At 37.5% G+C, this 21,562-nt stretch overlaps 1 protein-coding gene across 4 annotated transcripts in view; it reads left to right on the plus strand.

Moving 5' to 3' along the window:
• SLC36A4 (solute carrier family 36 member 4) overlaps positions 1-21,562 on the plus strand; it is a 53,610-nt gene that overhangs the window by 27,028 nt on the left and 5,020 nt on the right. For 3 of the 4 annotated variants that reach the window (XM_070425871.1, XM_070425872.1, XM_070425874.1), the window contains 2 exons: positions 1,144-1,313; positions 12,389-12,558. In XM_070425871.1, coding sequence (XP_070281972.1) covers positions 1,144-1,313; positions 12,389-12,558 — 340 coding nt within the window. The remainder of the gene's footprint in view (positions 1-1,143; positions 1,314-12,388; positions 12,559-21,562) is intronic. The other variant, XM_070425873.1, reaches the window with a different exon arrangement.

Raw genomic sequence — 21,562 nt, forward strand, 5'->3', positions numbered from 1 at the left:
AACAAAAGAATGGAGGCAGGTCAACAGGACACAGAAACCAACCTGATAGAATTTACAATGACCAAAGCTGGAACAATATAAGTAACAAAATAAATAACAGTGTTTTGTATTCATACTCAAAGTATAAATAAATACATGAATCCATACTATTGTAAATTAAATAATTACATAATTTAATCAAATAAGGGGGATTTCCAAATAATTTATGTAACTGCTTCCTCTGCAGGAGGTGTAGCTTAATCCCCACCTAGTCCCTGGAGTGTGGGCTGGCTGCCTTGAGTGACTTGCTTCTAAGAAACAGAGTAGGATGAGGGGGGAAGAAAAGACCTTTACAAGCAGAGAAACCTGGCCAGCACTACCTTAACCAAGTGATCAAAATTAACTTCACCAGTGATAACTCATGTTGATTACAAGTGTGATGAGAAGGGCACTTCACTCCTATGGTAACCTTTTCTAAACTTAAAATTCCAGTCTAGTCAAACATCAGACCTAAATAGAGGGACATCATACTAAATATCTAGCTGATACTCCTCAGAACTATCAAGATAATGAAGAATAAGGAAAGACTGAGAAACTCTCACAGACCCAAGGAGACCAAGGAGGCTTGGTGACAGAAATGCAGTGGGTGTACTTGGCGGGATGGACACTGAACCAGGAAAAGGACATGTGGAGAATCCAGTGAAATGCATCAGTGCTGGTTCTTAATTGTTAACAAATGTACTTTGGTTGTGTAAAATGTTAATAAGAGAAAGTGTTGAAATTATTATTACAGTGGGGCCTTGACTTACGAGTGTCCCTACTAACGAGTTTTTTGAGATACCAGCTGTCTCTCCACTGATTTTTTGCATTGAGTTGACAGAGTAATTTGAGTTAACGAGCTCCTTAACGAGCTCGGTCTCGGAACAAATTAAACTCGTAAGTTAAGGCCCCACTGTATTTTTTAAACAAACAGGTTTGTCCACTAAGAACTGATTTTAAATTTTTTAAAGAGTTTAAAAATCTGTAGTGATAAATACTTCAACATTTATAAGTGTTTTAAAGGAAAAAGATTTTCAGATAAACTACAGAAAGATTAATTTGTATATATATGACAAGAAACTAGATGGCTTTAAATGATTTGTATTATTTGCACTCTCTTCTTAGGTCCTTCCACTTGAAAATCAAATGAGAGAATCAAAACGCTTCCCCCAAGCATTGAACATTGGCATGCTAATTGTTACAACTTTGTATGTAACATTAGCTACCTTAGGATATATGTGTTTTCAGGATGAAATCAAAGGCAGCATAACTTTAAATCTTCCTCAAGACGTATGGTAGGTAGCTATGAGTATCTCAATCCTAGTTTGTATATTATATATAGTTTGCCAATATTTGATGATAAAGGTGAATTTTTGGATTTATAGTTTAAACATACGAATTTTTACTGATTTCTTTATTTGTGTAATCTAGAATATTTTTATAATCTTCAGAGGAGACCATCTTTGATTTTACAGGTCTTTTTGGGCTTTTTCAAAAAGATAAAAAATTGTAGATTTTTCCAAAATTGAGTAAAGTATAAGAGTAAAACATGGATTCTTTTAATATAGACACTTTAATAAAAAGTTTAACACTTATTCTTACTGCCAAAAAATCCAAAACTCCAGTTCCTGATAAAATAATATAACCCGGCCCTAGCTGGTTTGGCTCAGTGGATAGAGCGTTGGCCTGTGGACTGAAGGGTCCCGGGTTCAATTCCAGTCAAAGGCACATGCCCGGGTTTCAGGTTCGATCCTCAGTAGGGTGTGCAGGAGGCAGCTGATCAGTGTTTCTCTCTCATCATCGATGTTTCTTTCTCTCTCTCTCCCTCTCCCTTTCTTTCTGAAAAACAAAAACAAAAAACCACACACACAAAAAAACTAAAGTTATGTATGCTTTAAATAAATAATATAACCTGTCACTTAGGTACCCCACTATTTTACTGATCAGCTTAATATTGTATATACCCCAAATCTTTTCAGAACACATAGTACATTATAAATAATGTGTCTTAATATTCTCTTTAATATTAGAACCATATTCTACTAAATGAAGCATTATATAGTTCTTTCATTCTTTCAGAGATTGGTTTTTGGAGATTGAAAAGAGATATTGGCAAGGATTACCATGCATACTTGCTCCCTTATTTATAAAATGGAATATAATCACTTAGTTTTGATAAAGGCAGAGAATACATGCTAAATTGATTTAATTAGTGTCACACTGCTTCTTTAGCTGCTTGAAACCTTAAATGTTAAATATCTTCTGACTAGCTTCCTGTTGAAAGGTTGTCTGCTATTCAGTAATCATTTGAATCCTGGGCCTTTAGTAGAGTCAGAACTAGTGTCAGAATAAATCTATGTAAGAAGCCATTCATGATAGAGAGAGGGTACCCAGAGTAGTTTCCAGGTTACACAAGGGGCACACATGTAGTGGGTTTATCTTTTCTGTTAATTATACTTTTACTTTACCTGTAACGTATATTTCATAAATATATTTCATTATGAAAGTATGAACAAATGCATGTCTTCTATAAAAAAGATATATATAGTTGTTTAGCATTATTTCATTAACTATGTTATAGTTTATTATATAATTTTGTTTCCTTCAAATGTGTTCTTTTTCATTAATCTATACTAATTAAAGGGTAATATGCTAATTAGACCGGGATACCTTCTGGACAAAGCCATGGTTGCGGGGCCGAGGCAGAAGTGGTTAGGGGCAATCAGGCCAGGAGGGGAGGGCAGTTGGGGGTGAACAGGCTGGTTGGGGGGGCAGTTGGGAGCAAGCAGGCTGGCGGGGGGGGCAGTTGGGGGGCCATCAGGCCAGCATGGGGGGGCAGTTAGAGGCTAGAAGGCCAGCGGGGGGGGGGGGGGGCATTTGGGGGCAAGCAGGCTGGCAGACAGAGTGGTTAGGGGTGATCAGGCAGGCAGGCAGGTGAGCAGTTAGGAGCCAGTGGTCCTGGATTGCATCCCCCAAGGGGTCCCAGATTGAAGAGGGTGCAGGCCAGGCTGAGGAACACCACCCCGCCCCCCCCGCCCCCGTACACAAATTTCATGCACCGGGCCACTAGTAATTTAATATGGACCAGAAGTTTATACAGTTTAATATAAGAGAATTAAGGCTAAAAATTATGGTAGTATAGTCTTTTCAAATACTATACAATAAGCGTGTCAAACTTGCGGCCCGTGGGCCACATGCCTTGTTTATTTGGCCTGTGTTAGCCTTTGAGTTTGACATGCTTGCTATACAATATCTAGAAAGTAGAATGGCATTTTCCCCACATAGAATATTTGGACTAAATCTTAAAAATAATTTTATAAATAAATTAGATAAGTTTAAAAAAACTTACTGTTTTTATTGCTTTCAGAGAGGGGAACGGAGGAGGAGAGAGAAACATCAATTATGAGAGAGAATCATTGATTGGCTTCCTCCTGCATGCCCCCTACTGGGGATCAAGCCTGCAACCTGGGCATGTGCCCTGACCAGGAATGGAACTGTGACCTACTGGTTCATAGGTCAACACTCAACCACTGAGCCACACTGGTGGGGCTAGGCAAGTAATTTTGATGTCAAATATAAAACATAAGCGGAACAATCTTAGTTGTTTCCTACTTTTTTTAAAAAATATATTTTTATTGAATTTTTACAGAGAAGAAGGGAGAGGGACAGAGAGCTAGAAACATTGATGAGAGAGATCGATCAGCTGCCTCCTGCACAGCCCCCAGTAGGGATGTGCCCGCAACCCAGGTACATGCCCTTGACCGGAATCGAACCTGGGACCTTTGAGTCCGCAGGCTGATGCTCCATCCACTGAGCCAAACCGGTTCGGCAATTGTTTCCTACTTTTAGTCAAAAAAGTATTTAAAGAAAATCTTAAGGGAGAAGGGACTGAAGTGGGAATGTGCATGCTCATCAAATTAAGGTGTTCCTGTCCTCAGGGAGTTTACAACATGGTGAAGGAACAGTGAGCAGAAATAAGTAGGGAATGCTTTTGGTACTCACAGTTTACTCTGGACGAGGGTGATACTGTCCCTGCAGTAGCTCTAGTTGATCCTTCTCTTTTCCTGCATCCCCTTCTCACTCTCACCTCTCTAGTAAGGATGGAACTAATTGCAAGTCTTCATGAAAAAGGGACTATTAGATCTTAGTTCCTATTTAAGAGAGCCTAGCTAGATACCTGCTTTTCATTTAGAGGAATGCCTAGGGCAAGTATTGTGAGGCACAAAATCTGGGAAAAACAGGAAAGGAAGTCAAGATAAATATTCTCCTTTAGAGAACTGTTGAGTAATTTCTTTGCATTGTGGAGATAATGGCTTTTGTGGCCTGTAGTTACTTTTTATTTTTTTAATCCTCACCTGAGGATATTTTTCCATTGATTTTTAGAGAGTGGAAGAGAGGGAAAGACAGAAATATCAATGTGAGAGAAACACATTAATTGGTGTTCAGACCAGGGCCCGGGCTGGGGGAGGAGCCTGCAGCTGAGGTACATGCCCTTGACCAGAATCGAACCCCATACCCTTTGGTCCACAGGCCAACGCTCTATCAACTGAGCCAAACCAGCTAGGGCAAGTAGTTATTTCTTTATGGTCTCTGCAGCTGGGGAAGTTAAAATAATAGCCACTGGAGAGGAGATGTTGTCTTTTAACAGTGATAGCCTTCTGTAAAATAAGTTTGAACTAGAATAGTCAGGGATTATACCTAAAATTCCTTTCTTACTGTGTATGTCTCTTTGTCCCTTCCCTCCCTGTGCTTCAGGCCATGGGCCTCAGAAGTTAGAGAATGTTCAGTATACTCTGTTGGCTGAGTAGAAAGCCCAGCCACAAGAGCCTAGGGAACCAATAGCTGCTAGCTGTTCGAGATGGAATTAGAAAGCGCCTCAGGATAAAGCAAGTGTGAATTAGAGAGGCTCTAACTCAGTGGTTCTCAACCTTGGCTGCACATTAGAATCACCTGGGAATCTTTTTAAAATCCTGATTTCTGGGCCTCAGCCTCCGGAAATTCTGTTGGAGCCACTAATGTTGTGGCTCCACCCCATAACAAAGAAACAGAATTTCTGGAGGATGAGGCCCAGAAATCAGGATTTTAAAAAGATTCCCAGGTGATTCTAATGTGCAGCCAAGGTTGAGAACCACTGCTCTAACTTACTACACCTTCACTCTTGCTAAGGTGTCATCTTTTCAAACTAGTTATGAGTAATATTGTTCAATGTATCGCATTTAGCTTTTAGAGTAAAGAGTATTTTAATAATGACAATGAAGTAAATCCACAATTTCGAGCTGGAACATCACAGTGGGGCAGGAACCCTGCCTCTTCCATGTTTATAATGCATCTCCACAATCTTAGCGCATTGCTCAGCACTTAGGAGGCACTCAGTAAAGTTTGTTAAGTAGTATTTCTTTTACTTGATAGCATAACCAAGGCACCACCACTAGTCCTAGTTGAGTGATGTTTTAGCAGTGTTTTCCCAAAATTTCCACTAAAGTAACCCCAAGTAGCAGAGGAGAGAAAGCAAGCATCCCCTTGGGAGTTTTTGGGGCAGTGCCCCAAATAGCACGCCTCAAGCATAGCATCCATTCATGCTGTTTGAAAAAATACACCTTTCACATTCTAGTTCATAGAGTTGCTTTTTATATAAAAATAATTCCTCCTTAAAAGAACCTTTGAGTAAAGCTGATGCTCCAGAGCCATGCTCCACATTTAGCCTAGAGCTGTGAGAACCCCTGAGCGGGAGGTGAAATTACAGGCGCAGGGCAGTTGCACGCAGAACAGAGGGAATGATGACCCTCTTGATACTGGATTTCAAAAATAGATACAGATAAAGTCACAATAACAACGGTAACAGACTATAAAATGATGTTTCTTTTCATCTGGATTGAAGTTTTCACATCACTTTATGTAGATTCTGTTCTTTCACACAATTGGTCTCAGGTTTTAACATGTTACAATGTATTATTTCAACTTAAAGAAGTCTCCTTTCCAACAAGGAGACTGAAGTAGGAGAAGTTTGCGTGAGATTAGTCTGAAGAAAAAATGGGGATGTGGAGTTAGGCGATTAACAGCAGAGACTTTAAAAGCACAGTATTGCTTTTTGAGTTTGTGTTTGAAAGTGAATGTCACGTTCTTAATAAAGTATTCTCTTTAATATTAGAACCACATTCTGCTATCAGTGGTTCTCAACCTTCTGGCCCTTTAAATACATTTCCTCATGTTGTGACCCAACTATAAAATTATTTTTGTTGCTACTTCATAACTGTAATGTTGCTACTGTTATGAGTCGTAATGTAAATATCTGATATGCAGGATGGTCTTAGGCGACCCCTGTGAAAGGGTCGTTCGACCGCCAAAGGGGTTGCGACCCACAGGTTGAGAACCGCTGTGCTAGATGAAGCAGTATACAGGGCTTTTCCTTCTTTCAGATATGAGTTTTTGGAGTGTTTGGATTTCATATTCTCTAACTCCTCTAGCAGTAATTTATGGAATTTAAATGAGACGATGCAGATTTCTAGCTTATGTTGAAGGTGTAGAGACGATGGTAATCATTGAGTATGGATGATGTAATAATTTCTCCAGAGGACTTAAAGTAGCAAATAGTGTTTATTTGGGTTCTGTGTTACTGTGTCCTCTTGAGTTATGGTGTGTACATAATGGGAACAAACACCTTTTTGTTGTTAGTTTCATTTGTTCAGTTTTTGTCTTGCTTTCTTTTTCAGTCTGAAACACAAGGTCTGTTCTATCATAGTTACTGTGCCTGTTTATTTGGCTTTAGTTAGTGGCTTTTTTAAACTACAACCCATAGTGAGAAAGGAAAATACGGTTTATAGAAAAATGCCTATAGGAATAAGTGTATATGTATCTGTATGTGTATGTGTTTTTGTGGTGCATACCTTCCACACACATAAAAATTGAAATAAGGGAAAGGTTAAATAAAAACCATTAGTTATTCTACATACAGTGTCCCCTGATATTCTCAGTTCCTGTCTGTACATTAGGAATCCATTCAATTGATATCATAACTCACTAAAAAAAGTCATGATTAGAATTTGAAAAATACTGGCCTAGAATAAATTCACATTTTACTCATTAAATCAGCACACATAGCAGCTCTACTAAGAAATATTAAGGGCATTTGGTTTTCATACAAACATTGAAAACCAGTAAGGTGGCTGCTGGTGTTTCACAGATGGTACCTTGGTGAAGCATGTACTGGATAGGAAAATTCAATCCAAAAATAGGGAAGTGATGAAGCAGGCATTTTAATTTATTAAGATAATTAAACTGTTACTTCATTTCCCCCCAAAAAACAGAACAAACCCAAAGTCTAAGCCCATGTTATAGCATACAGGAACCAGAAGCCTGAATATTCTGGGAAATAAAGCTGATGGGTAGTGGCAGATAATCAAGTTATGTCTTAATTGATCCAGGCAATCAAGGAGTTGGACTCTGAGGAGTTTATTACCTAACATAAAAATTTTTAGGCAGGCATGGACTCAGCAAGAGGCACAATAAATAGAGAAATAAATTTAAGGAAACTGGAAAAAGAAGATTCATATATTCTGGACTATTCCTTCTGTCCCCTCCTTCACAAATTCTTAATAACCTTCCTCCAGAATTAAGGTTGCCTGTAATTAAGAACCCTGGCCCAAACTGCCTCTGCCTTTCCTCACTGGAATGATTATTATTAACTACTAGAGGCCCAGTGCACAAATTCATGCACCAGTGGGGTCCCTTGGCCTGGCTTGTGGGATTGGGCTGAAACGGCTCTCCTACATCCCCTGAGGGTCCCGGATTGCGAGAGTGCACAGGCCAGGCCAAGGGACCTCACCAGTGCATGATCGGGGCTGGGGAGGAATGCGGGAGGTTGGCCAGCCAGGGAGGGACCACGGGAGGCTCCTGGGCGTGGTGTCTGGCCCATCTCACTCAGTCCCCCAGCAGCAAGCTAACCTACCGGTCAGAGTGTCTGCCCCCTGGTGGTCAGTGCACGTCAATAGTGAGCGGTTGAGCAACCTTAGCATATCATTAGCATATTACTCTTTGATTGGTTAAATGGACGACTGAACGACCAGACACTTAGCATATTAGGCTTTTATTATATAGGATATTAAATTCAAAATGAAGGGTATCTACCAAATTAATTTATCTAGCAGATACAGGGATTGGCAAAAGTAGGCTTACAGTTGTGAGTACATGAAACAGTGTATTTTTGTATTATTTATGATAGTATAACTATTGTATTAACTGTAAGCCTACTTTGGCCTACTACTCCTATATTTATTGTATGCCTTTTGTGTACTGGGTACTGTTACAGGCACTAGAGACACAGTGGTGAACAGATAAAAATCTCTTCCTCATAATGCTACATTCTAGTGAATATGCTATAAAAATTTAGTGGTTCAAAGCATTCAATCTAGTGATGAATACTAGATAACCCTAGTTGTCGTATTTTTTAGCTGAGAATGAAATGAGGTTCTTGATAAGGATTAAAGCTAGTCCTCATAAAGGCTTCTTTTCTGCTTAACAGAGCTACCAGTAAACCCAAGATTCTTTTTTTTTTTTTTTTAAATATATTTTATTGATTTTTTACAGAGAAGAAGGGAGAGGGATAGAGAGTTAGAAACATCGATGAGAGAGATCGATCAGCTGCCTCCTGCACGCCCCCCACTGGGGATGTGCCTGCAACCAGGGTACATGCCCTTGACCGGAATCGAACCCGGGACCCTTGAGTCCGCAGGCCGACGCTCTATCCACTGAGCCAAACCAGTTCGGCTAAACCCAAGATTCTTAATCTGTGTATAATGAAGGGTCTATGAGGGACAGTGAGTTATCAACTCTTTCCAGGGGTAGCTTCTGTATGCAGCCTTGAGAGAAAGAATCAGTCAACAACTTATTTCCTAGGTTAGCTTTAAAATTTTTTTAATATATTCATACCTGTAAATTAAGACTAAGTATTGATTTTTTTAACCAATGTGGGGAAAGAATAGAAGCATTGTCAGTTTTGAAATCTTGTGCTTTCAAAACTAATGCTTTTACTGGACAATATTTAGTTGTTCCCCCACCCCAAAATCTGATTTCATATATTGAATGAAAAACAATTATTTAAAAAATAGATTTCTGCTCTTTATTCGGATATGAAGTCTTTTTGCTGCCAGCATAACAGATTTTGTTTTCAAGCAAGAATCATTTATTTTTTAAAATATTTCTTATTGATTTTCAGAGAGTGAAGAAAGGAGAGGGAGAGAGAGGGAAACAGAGAGAAACATCAGTGTGAGAGGGAAATATCGATTGGCTGTCTCCTGTACACCCCCTCTACTGTGGATCAAGCCCGTAACCTGGGCATGTGCCCTGACCAGGAATCAAACCAGCACAGGACGATGCCCAACCAACTGACCCACACTGGCCAAAGCCATTTTATTCTTTGAAGTATTTTATTTGTGATATTGAATGGATATAGTTTCTAAAAACTACCTGTTCATACCCATTTTTTATTAATATTAATTTCATATTTAATAAGTATCCTTGGGGGGGTATACAGAGAAGAATAAAACATAGTCTCTAACTTTCAAGAATGTTTAATGTACACTACACGTTACTTACAAGTGGTTTGATGTTCTTATTTGTCCTCAAATTCTTGATTTCAAGAACATTTTTTATCCTTTGTCTAGATAGTTTAATGGATATATTCTCATATGGACCCTTACCATAGATGCTCACTTAACACCAAAATGAGAACAAAATTTGAGTAGAGAAAAATAGTTAAAAGTGATTGAAAATATAGATGTCAAACATAAAAATTAATGGGTTCTTGAAACAGAAAACAAGCAGAAGTGGAACAGTTGATTCTAAAATACTGAAGTGTTTTTCTTAAACACTCTTATTTCTATGTTACTGTTCTTTGGGTGATGATGTGCTAGCACACCCACTTTCAAAAGAGCCAAACCATTTTATTTTCCCATTTTCATTCTGTACAACACCAAAATTATAGTAGTTGCATAAAATTAATATTAAATGGTATTCATAATCAGATTCTTAGCCTGTACAACTTATTATATATCAGTAGAAAAGCAATTATACTCATATGCATAATGATGTATTTTAAAATATACTGTTAACCATATTTTAAAAACATGTAAGTTAAAAGATAATTAGAAAAAAAGGAATGTCCTAATAAGCTAATAAGAACATTCAATTCTCACAATTACATTTCAGAGCATATGAAGCAGGCATCTTTCATTTATTTTATTTAACTAATTTGAACATTTTGTGTGTAAACTTTAAACCTCAAGCTGAGAAATATATCCTGAGATCATTTTAAAGTTAAGGATTTGTTGTTACCAGCCTTAAGGAGTTCCTTCTTTCCTCAACTGTGCTGTTTGCAGTGTTTTCACATCTATTTCTGCTCAGCTTTTTTTCCGTCCTCTTGATGAATACGTTCTAGGGGGAGACTTACTGAAGTCTTTCTTGATTGGCCACAGTTGAGAGGAACTGTTTATAATCTTGACTGCTCTGAGTCTTAAGACCTCAGAAATAAGCTGAAAGCCTAATTAATGTTGAGGCTTTCTTCACCAAAAGTGGAATATTTTATATTCCTTTAAAATGAATGCATTTTTCCTAAGAAAGAAATATAGTACTCTTCCCTATGCATAGGCCTCTTAGGGGGGAAAGTGGACGTCTTAAGGGAAGATTGTGGTATTAATGACATTTCTGCTTAAAGGGGACAAATGTCAGTCATTACCCCTAGTGCTGCCGCTCATTCGATCCAGTCTCCTCTCCAATTTCTTTCTTACAAAATAAGAGCAATTGGGTTTTTCTTTTGATTGTTATAAAATATTCAGAATTTCAAAAAATACAACACATAATTTTATTCCTTATAACCCAAGGGAGTAGGTTCTACAGTGATCCTCTGAGTCCTACAATTCTATATATTCTCTGTCATTAACAACATTTAAAATAATCTCTTGCCAAATAAAATGAATTTTTCTAATTTATTAAGACAATGCATGCTGAGTTTTGATAGGAGGCTATCTACAATATAGAAATCTAAAGATGTTTATAAAACTGAACATTGCTGTGCTCTTTTGAAGCACTGGACATAAAAAAAAATAAGTTTATTTGGACAAAATAATAACCAGCTCAAGTTTATTTTCCTTATTAATGCAACTTTAAAATAGGTAAAACTCCTATATAATCTGGACAAGTTTGCAAGTTGAAACCATTTAGATGGCCTTTTTAGACTTAAGAATGATGACATTTCTGCAACCAATGACATACCTACCAAGATTTTCAAGCAAGGAGAACTGTATAACTCAGTTCAACCTGAAGTTTTTCTTCTATACATAAATATCTGAGATCTCAAAGGCATACAATATGGTCAGTTTTTAAAAAGAAAGTTCTAAAAACATTAGCTCTTCCTGAGGCTCAGCCTAACATTCAGAACATTGGCTTAGCCTAACATGACATTTTTACAACAGTATTTCACAGATCTTTGCATGCTACTGTTTCGTAGGCTTGTCAGAATGAATTGTCCACCTATTGTCTAGAAATTTACAGATCAGCTGGCCTTTTTTTTTAATCCTCACCCTAGGATATATTATTTATTTTAGAGGGAGGGAGGGAGAGAGAAAGAGAAAGATCGATTTGAGAGAGAAACATTGATTAGTTGCCTCCCATATGCACTCCAACTGGGAATCTAACCCATAACCTTTTGGTAAATGGGACGATACTCCAACAACTGAGCTACATTGGCCAGGGTCAGTGGGCCTTTTTTTTTTTTTTTTTAAATAATAAGCAAGTATTTAATTAGTAATATACTGGCCTTAATTTGTGTTGGATTTCTTGTCTATCTTAACATTAAAAATAAAAGGAAGAAAGCTAGATTCATACTAAGATAACAATGTGAATGAACCTTGAAGTTCATTTTGCTAAGTGAAATAAGCTAGACAAAGACAAATACTGCATGGCATCATTTATATGTTTAGTCTAAAAAAATGTCAAATTCATATGAGAGTATATTGGTTCCCAGGGGCTGGTGGAAAGAAGAAAGCTCAGTAAAAGGGTACAAACTTTTAGTTTTAAGATGAATAAGGTCTGAGGATGTATTGTATAACGTAGTGACTATAGTTGATAATACTGAATTGTATGATTGAAATTTGCCAAGGGAGTAGAACCAAAGTGTTCTAAATAAATAAATAAATAAAGTAAATATGGGAGGTGATGGGTCTGTTAATTAACTTGCTTGTGGGTATCTTTTCACAATGTATATGCATCTCAAATTATCATGTAAATTTTAAATGTATTACAGTTTTATTTTTTAGGTTGTACCTCAATAAAGCTGGGGGAAAAAAAGAATGACTGAATTTTGAATTTTTTTTAACAGGTTATATCAGTCAGTGAAAATTCTATATTCCTTTGGCATCTTTGTGACATATTCCATTCAGTTCTACGTTCCAGCAGAGATCATTATCCCTGTGATCACATCCAAATTTCAGGCTAAGTGGAAGCAAATCTGTGAATTTGTGATAAGATCCATCTTGGTTAGTATTACTTGTAAGTATCACTACATATTTATATCATAACAATTTTTCATTATTGAATTTCATATGCTGAAGCAACTTTAAGTATACTTTTAAATATTTTTGAACAATTTTATTCACCTAGCTGGGATACTTGTTGGTTTAAAATTTTATTCTACATAAGAAAAAACACAACCAGATACTATCATAGTTAGAAGAACTAATCAAAGTATTATTTTGAAAATGACATCAGTGATGATTAAAATATAAGTGTCCTATCTAATAATAGACAAACAGGGTAATTGACCATACCTTCGCTATGCCTCCCATTAGCTAATCAGTGTGATATCCAAATTAACTGCCAACAAAGATGGCGGTTAATTTGCATATGTAGGCTCCAAGGGGCAGAGCGAAGACTGAAGGCAAGCCAGAGCCGCAAAGAGGGAAGATGGAAGGCAGCTCCGGCCAGGGCCTCGAAGACAGAGGACGGAAGGCGGCTCCAGCCAGAGCGAAGGCCTGGGTCCCGGTTGCCGGAGGAAAACTGGTGCCGGCAGCCAGGGAAGGGAAGGCCTATTGCACGAATCTCTTCATGCAACAGGCCTCTAGTATTTAAATAAAATGCATAAGGGATCCGTTATATTGTTGATAGACATTTTACTATGGTTCTAGTTTTCCTCATGTTTTTTTCCTGCTAACTTTTACATATTGAACAGTTAAATTCTCCATGAATATTTATGGGAATGGGCTTTGTTTTGATCTTTAATAATTTCAGTGGGTTATTTTACTTATTATTTGAGTGTACATAATGTGTTATCAAGATTTTGCATTGGAAAACGCTTTTACAAGTATTCATAAGGGAGACTTATGACAGGGAGTTTGGTATAATGGAGAGTGTGAGTTGTGGAGTCACACTAACCTGACGGTTCAAACTCAGGCCTACCACTTCCTTGCTGGTGTCTTTAGGGAAGTTGCAGACCATCTTTGAGCTCCCCTTTCCTCAACTGCGGCATTTTTGTAGAGTTTAAAAATATTAACAAAATAGCTAGAAGTTATTATCATCACTATTATTATTATAACTACAAATAGAAGGATAACTAACACCAAACTAATTAATGGGATTGCCTAGAATGATACCAGGGACCAGACTACTCGTGTTCTGGGGGAACAAGCAGCTTTGGAAATTCTGTGGAAAACATTTGTAACCATGTTGGTCATTCAAGATTAGAGGGTGATAGAGCTTAAAATTTTGGGCAATGTGGTAGATTGCATTGAGCAGTTTGGGGTTGAGCTTATGCCTAGATGTAAAGAATTGGATGTATTACATTTTGTTTGAAGGAAAATCAGAGCTGGTTAAAGTAGATAAAACTTATTTTCAAAGCAATCATTTATTATTATTATTATTGGCATACAATATTAGTTTCAGGTGTACAGCATAGTGATTCTATTTTTTTTATTTTTTATTTTTTTATTGCTTAAAGTATTACAAAGGGTATTACATATGTGTCCTTTTCTTCCCTGCCCTTGACAATCCCCTGGCCTCCCCTACCCCCCAGTGTCTTATGTCCATTGGTTATGCTTATATGCATGCATACAAGTCCTTCGGTTGATCTCTTACCCCCTTCCTCCTGCCCCCCAACCCTCCCCGGCCTTCCCGCTGCAGTTTGACAATCTGTTTTGAGACAGCTCTGCCTCTGTATCTATTATTGTTCAAAAGTTTATAATGGTCTCTATTATCCATGAATGTGTAAGATCATATGGTATTTTTCCTTCATTGACTGGCTTATTTCACTTAGCATAATGCTCTCCAGTTCCATCCATGTTGTTGCAAATGGTAAGAGTTCCTTCTTTTTTACAGCAGCATAGTATTCCATCGTGTAGATGTACCACAGTTTTCTAATCCATTCATCTACTGATGGGCACTTAGGCTGTTTCCAGATCTTAGCTATGGTGAATTGTGCTGCTATGAACATATGGGTGCATATATCCTTTCTGATTGGTGTTTCTGGTTTCTTGGGATATATTCCTAGAAGTGGGATCACAGGGTCAAATGGGAGTTCCATTTTTTGTTTTTTGAGGAAACTCCATACTGTCTTCCATAGTGGCTGCACCAGTCTGCATTCCCACCAGCAGTGCATGAGTGTTCCTTTTTCTCCACATCCTCTCCAGCACTTGTCGTTTGTTGATCTGTTCATGATAGCCATTCTGACAGGTGTGAGATGGTACCTCATTGTTGTTTTGATTTGCATCTCTCGGATGATTAGTGACTTTGAGCATGTTTTCATATGTCTCTTGGCTTTCTGAATGTCCTCTTTTGAAAGGTGTCTATTTAGGTCCTTTGCCCATTTTTTGATTGGATTACCATCTTCCTTTTGTTAAGTTGTATGAGTTCCCTATAAATTTTGGACATTAGGCCCTTATCAGATATGACACTGGCAAATATGTTTTCCCACGCAGTGGGCTTTCTTCTTGTTTTGTTGATGGTTTCTTTTGCTGTGCAGAAGCTTTTTATTTTGATGTAGTCCCATTTGTTCATTTTCTCTTGAGTTTCAAGTGCCCTAGGAGCTGTTTCAGTGAAGAAATTGCTTCGGCATATGTCTGAGATTTTGTTGCCTTTGGATTCTTCCAGAAATTTTATGGTTTCCTGTCGTACATTTAAGTCCTTTATCCATTTTGAGTTTATTTTTGTATATGGTGTAAGTTGGTGGTCTATTTTCATTTTCTTGCATATATCTGTCCAGTTTTCCCAGTGATTCTCCATTTATATATCTTATGATGTGCCACCCTGTTAGTAACCATGTCACCATGCAAATTTATCAATTATTGACTATATTCCCCCTCACCTTTTTCACCCACCTCTACAGCCCCCACCCCTGACAACCATCAGTTTGTTCTTTGTGTCTTTTAATCTGCTTTTGTTTTTCAAAAATTCCACATATAAGTGAAATTATGTGGTATTTGTCTTTCTCTTTCTGACTTACTTCACTTAGCATAATACCCTCTAGGTCCATCCATGTTGTTGCAAGTAACAGGATTCCATTCTTTTTTATTGATGGGTACTATTCCATTGTATATATATACCACATCTTCATTATCCGTTCACCTGTCAATGGACACCTCGGTTGCTTCCATATATCATCTATTGTAAATAATGCTGCAGTGAATATAGGAGAGCCTGTATCTTTTCTAATTAGTGATTTCATTTTTTAAAAATAAATACTCCAATATGGAATTGCTGGGATGTCTGGTGGTAGTTCTATTTTAGTTTTTTGAGGAATCTCCATATTGTTTTCCATAGTGGCTGCTCTAATTTCCAGACTCATCAATGGTGCACAAGAGTTTTTTTCTCCACATTCTCACCAACATTTATTTGTTGACTTTATAATACCCATTCTGACTGGTGTGAAGTGGTATCTCATTGTGTTTTTCATTTGCATTTCTCTGATGATTAGTGACATTTGAGTACCTTTTCATATGTCTGCTGGCTATCTGTATGTCTTCTTTGGAGAAATGTCTCTTTATATTCTCTATTTTTTTTTATTGGATTATTCATATTTTTATTGAGTTGTGTGAGTTCCTTATATATTTTGGATATATCAGCCTCTTATCCTTTATATCATTTTCAAATGTATTCTCCCATTCAGTAAGTTGCCTTTTTATTTTGTTAGTTTCCTTTGCTGTGCAGAAGCTTTTTAGTTTGATGAAGTACCATTTGTTTTACTTTTGTTTACCTTGCTTAAGGAGACATATCCAGAAATATATTACTAGGACTGGTATCAAATAGTTTGCTACCTATGGTTTCTTCTGGGAGTTTTATGGTTTTAGGTCTTACATTTAAGCCCTTAATCCATTTTGAGTTTTATTTTTGTATATGGTGTAAGAGAGTAGTCTAGTATTCCCAACAACCTTGTTGACAAGACTATCATTTCTCTACTGTAGATTCTTCCTTTTTTTCTTGTGGATTGGCTATATAAGTGAGAGTTTATTTATGGGCTCTCTTTTTTGTCCCATTCATCTATGTGTTGGGTTTTGTGCCATGCTATTTTGATTATTATAAGTTTACTAGAGGCCTGGTGCATGAATTCATTGGGCCGGGCCGGCCAGAGGGAGGGGCCACAGGTGGTTGGCCGGCCGGCCCTGCCCCCTGGAAAAACTCACAGTCGAGGGGACAATTTGCATATTAGCTTTTTATTATATAGGATAGTAGTTTGACATCAGGGTGTGTGATATCTCCAACTGTTCCTCTTTCTCAAGATTGCTTTGGCTATGTTTTTTTTGTGTGTGTGATTCCATATAAATTTTAGTATTATTCTAGTTCTGAGAAGAATGTCATTGGTATTTTGATAGAAACTGCGTTGAATCTGTAGATTGCTCAGTTAAATTTATTCATGTATTTTCTTTTTTTTTTACAACTATAAATAAGATTTTATTTTTCCTTCTGATGGTTATTAGTATATAGAAACACAACTGATTTGTGTAAATTAATTTTGTATCCTGCTACTATACTCAATTCATTTATTCTATTAATTTTTTGGTGGATTCTATATGGTTTTCTGTATAGAATATCATGTCATCTGAAAATAGTGACAGTTTTACCTCTTTATTTGCAATTTGGATGCCTTTTATTTCTTTACCTTGTCTGATGACTGTGGCTAGGACTTTTAGTACTATATTGAATAATAGTGGTGAGAGTGAGTATCCTTATCTGTTTCTGATCTTAGAGGAAACACTTTCAGCTTTAGCTGTGGGCTTAACATATATAGCCTTTATCATGTTGAGGTAAGTTCCTTTTACACCCACTTTGTTGAGAGTATTCATCATAAATGATGTTGAGTTTTTCACATGCCTTTTCTGCATCCGAGATGATCATATAATTTTTATTTAATAGTTTGGAGGATATTGAACCATCCTTTCATTCCCTGGTATAAATTCCACTTGATCATGGTGTATAGTCCTTTTAATGTATTATTGAATTTGGTTTACTAGTATTTTATTGAGAATTTTTGCATCTATGTTCATCATGGTTATTCACCTGTAATTCTCTTTTTGTTCGTATCTTTGTCTGGTTTTGGTATCATGGTAAAAGCTGCCCTTCCTCTTTAATATCTTTGAATAGTTTGAGAAGGATAGGTATTAATTATTCTTCAAATGTTTGGTAGAATTCACCTGGGCTTTTGTTTGTTGGAAATTTTTTTATGACTACTTCAATTTCATTGCCAGTAATCAGCCTGTTATATTTTCTATTTCTTCCTGGTTTAGTCTTGGAAGTTTGTATGTTTTTAGAAATTTATCGATTTCTTCTAGGTTGTACAGTTTGTTGGCATGTAATTGTTCATACTATTCTTTAATAATCCTTCGTATTTCTGTGTTGTCTGCTGCAGTCTCTCCTCTTTCATTTCAGATTTTATTTGGGCTCTCTTTTTTTCTTGACAAGTTTGGCTAAAGATTTGTTAATTTTACTTATCCTTTCAAAGAACCAGCTCTGAATTTCATTGTTCTTTTCTAATTTTTTGGTCTGTATTTCATTTATTTCCACTCTATGTTTTCTTCCTTCTAGTAACTTTGGATTTTCTTTATTCTTCTCTTTCTAGCTCCTTTAGATATAAAGGTAAATTGCTTATTTGGGAATTTTCCTGTTTCTTGAGGAAGGCTGTTTAGCTATGAATTTCCCTCTTATAACTGCTTTTTCTGCTTCCCATACATTTTGGAAGGTTGTGTTTTCATTTGTCTCAAGGTAGTTTTTGTTTTTGTTGTTAATTCTCACCTGGGGATATTTTCCTATTAATTTTCAGAAAGAGTAGGGGAGGGGGTAGAGACAGAGAGAGAGAAACATCTGTGTGAGACATATCAATTGGTTGCCTGCCTCCCGCAAGCATCCTGACCAGGGCTGGGGATTCAGCCTGCAACTGAGGTATATGCCCCTTGACTAGACGTGAACCTGGGACCCTTCAATCTGCGGGCTAACGCTCTATCCACTGAGCCAAACTGGCTAGGGTTCAAGGTAGTTTTTAATTTCCTGTTTCATTTTTCTCTTTGATCCATTGGTTATTTATTAGCATGTTATTTAAATTTCATGTATTTATGTTTTATCCAGTTTTCTTCCTTTAGTTGATTTCTAGTTTTATACCATTTGGGTCAGAAAAGGTGCTTGATATGATTTCAGTCATCTTGAATTTATTGAGGCTTGTTTTGTGGCCCAATATGTGGTCTCTCTTGGAAACTGTTCCATATGTACTAGAGAAAAATGTGTATTTTGCAATTTGGGGTAAAATGTTCTAAAAATGTCTATTAAGTCACTCTAGTCTAATGTGACACTTAAGACCATTATTTCCTACTAATTTTCTGTCTGGATGATCTATCCATTGAGGTAAGTGGGGTATTAAAGCCCCCAACTATTAAGGTAAGTGGGGTATTAAAGCCCCCAACTATTATTTTATTACTGTTAATTTCTGGCTTCGTGTCCATTAATACGTGTTTTATATTCTTGGGTGTGACTATGTTGTGTGCCTAAATATTTACAATTGTTATATGCTCTTCTTGGATAGACCCCTTTAACATTATGTAATATTCTTCTTTGTCTCTTTTTAAAAACTTTGTTTTAAAATCTATTTTGTCTGATATGTGTATTGCTACCCCAAATCTCTGATTTCTATTTGCAGGGAATAACTTTTTTCATACCTTCATATTCAGTTGGTGTGTCTTTTGATCTAAAGTGAATCTCCTATAGGCAGCATATAGATGGTCTTGTTTTTTATACATTCTGCCATGCTATGTCTTTTGATGGGAGCATTTAGTCCATTTACATTTAAAGTACTATCAAGAGGTATGTGCTTATTGCCAATTTGTTGTTTTTAATTTTTTTTCTATTTCTGTTGATTTCTTTCCTTTTGGTATGCCGGTTTTCTTTAGTGTTTTGTTTGTGTTTCTTTCTCTTTATTTTGGTTACCATATATCCATCTATATCTACAGCAGTCTACTTTAAGATCACATGTGTTTAAGTTCAAACACATTCTAAAAGTACTACATTTTTACCTCCCCACACACACTTTGTTATTGTCATGTTTTATATCTTCTTGATTTATGTATTCCATATTTACTGTAGTTGTAGTTTGTTTTGCTAGTTTTTTTTAATATATTTTATTGATTATTTTACAGAGAGGAAGGGAGAGGGATAGTTAGAAACATCGATGAGAGAGAAACATCTATGAGCTGCCTCCTGCACACCCCCTACTTGGGATGTGCCCGCAACCAAGGTACATGCCTTTGACTGGAATCAAACCTGGGATCCTTCAGTCCGCAGGCCGATGCTCTATCCACTGAGCCAAATCCGTCAGGGCAACTTTTGCCATTTTAATTACAGTATGTCTTGGCGTGGATTCATCTTGTTTGAGACTTTCTGTGCTTCCAGGACTTTGATGTCCCTTTCCTTCCTCAGATTAGGAAATTTTTCAGCCATTATTTCTTCAATATACTTGCTGCCTCTTTCTCTCTCCCCTTTTTCAGGAATCCCTATAATCCTACAACGTTTGAGTGCTTGATATTGTGCCAGAGATCCTTCTCATTTTAAAAAATTCTTTTTTGTTTTGCTGATTGGGTGCTTTCCACTACTTTTTCAGATCACTAATCTGTTCTTCTGTGTTAACTAACCTGTTGTTAATTCCTTCTAATGTGTTTTCTTTTTAAGTTGTTGTATTCTTCATCTCTATTTGGTTCTTTATTTTCTAGCTCTTTGTTGAAGTTCTTTGAGTTCCTCTATTGTACTCTCAAGTTTGTTGAGCATCCTATGACTGTTTAAATTTTTTATCGGACCAATTATTTATCTGTTGCAGTTTACCTCCAGGTTTTTTTGTTTGTTTATTCATTTGGGGCATATTCTTCTGTTTCCCCATTTTGTTTGACCTTTGGTGTTTGTTCCTATGAGATGAGATCGCTATCTCTCCCAATCTTGAAAAAATGGTCCTGTTTAAAAGTGGCCTCTGTGTAGACTCTGGGGTTGGGGGTGGTGATTTCTGGGATGCTGCCTGGCCTGAAGTTGCAACTTCCAGGTGGTATAACCTGGTGTGTATGAGCTTTCCTGCTGTGCCAGGTGGGGCAGTCCTATAGGTTTGTGCTACAGAACCCTGCTGATTCTGCTTCTGATCTAGGTAGAACATCCTGGTGTGGGGGGTTGAGGCAAGCCCTGTTGTTTTGATTGCTGCTGGTCTGGGTTGGGAACCCTGTGTAGGCTTGAGGTGCAGCAGAACTCTCCCTCTTGGTGGGGGAGGGTGAGTGGGTACTTTCTGCTATGCATACAAGGCTCACCCTATTTTGATTGACTGTTGTGAGAGCCTGGTCAGAGATAGAACACCCTGTAAACACGATCACCACAGCACCAATGTCCCTCTCTCTAGACACGGCTACCCAGGATGCAAGAGCTAGGGTTCTCGTGGTTCTGCTTTGGGTGCTTGCAGCTATGGACTGGTAAAGGGGAACCTCTGCACCCCGTTGGGCCTGTTGATTATAGCTCCAGATGTGTGGGGGAGGGGAGGGGGAGAAAGTGGTTGGAGGGGCTGTGCACGCCTACTATGGCTCATTCTTATTTCCTGCTGGAGTTAGCTCCAGGAGGGCTGGCTGGAGATGTGTTACTGCAGCCTAGAAGGTCAGCCAGAGCACCTAGTTAAGCTCCTATTGAGCTATCCAAGTGCAGAAGGCATGTAAACAGTGGTGCTTACCAGTTCCTTTGTTCCTGATGCGTTCCCTCAGATTTCTGGTGGGCTCCCACAGTTCCTTACTCTTCTTTATGTAGTATTTCTCTCCTTTGTTGTTGTCTCTCAGAAGGAATTTCTCTAAATACAGGGGCACATTCAGGCATTTGGTATCTTCATGGGAGAGGGCAAACTCCATGTCCTCTTTCACCCCCATTTTGGACTGCCTCCTATAATTATTAAAACCAAGAAATTAATACAACACCACTAATTAATCTGTAGTAGACCTTATTCTGATTTTGCCAGTTTTGTTTCTAATATTCTTTTCTGATCCAGGAACCAGTACAACATCCCACT

The sequence above is a fragment of the Myotis yumanensis genome, unplaced genomic scaffold (genome assembly GCF_028538775.1).
Source record: "Myotis yumanensis isolate MYYU_CA2020_CCGP unplaced genomic scaffold, mMyoYum1.0.hap1 SCAF_10, whole genome shotgun sequence".
NCBI classification, from domain to species: domain Eukaryota; kingdom Metazoa; phylum Chordata; class Mammalia; order Chiroptera; family Vespertilionidae; genus Myotis; species Myotis yumanensis.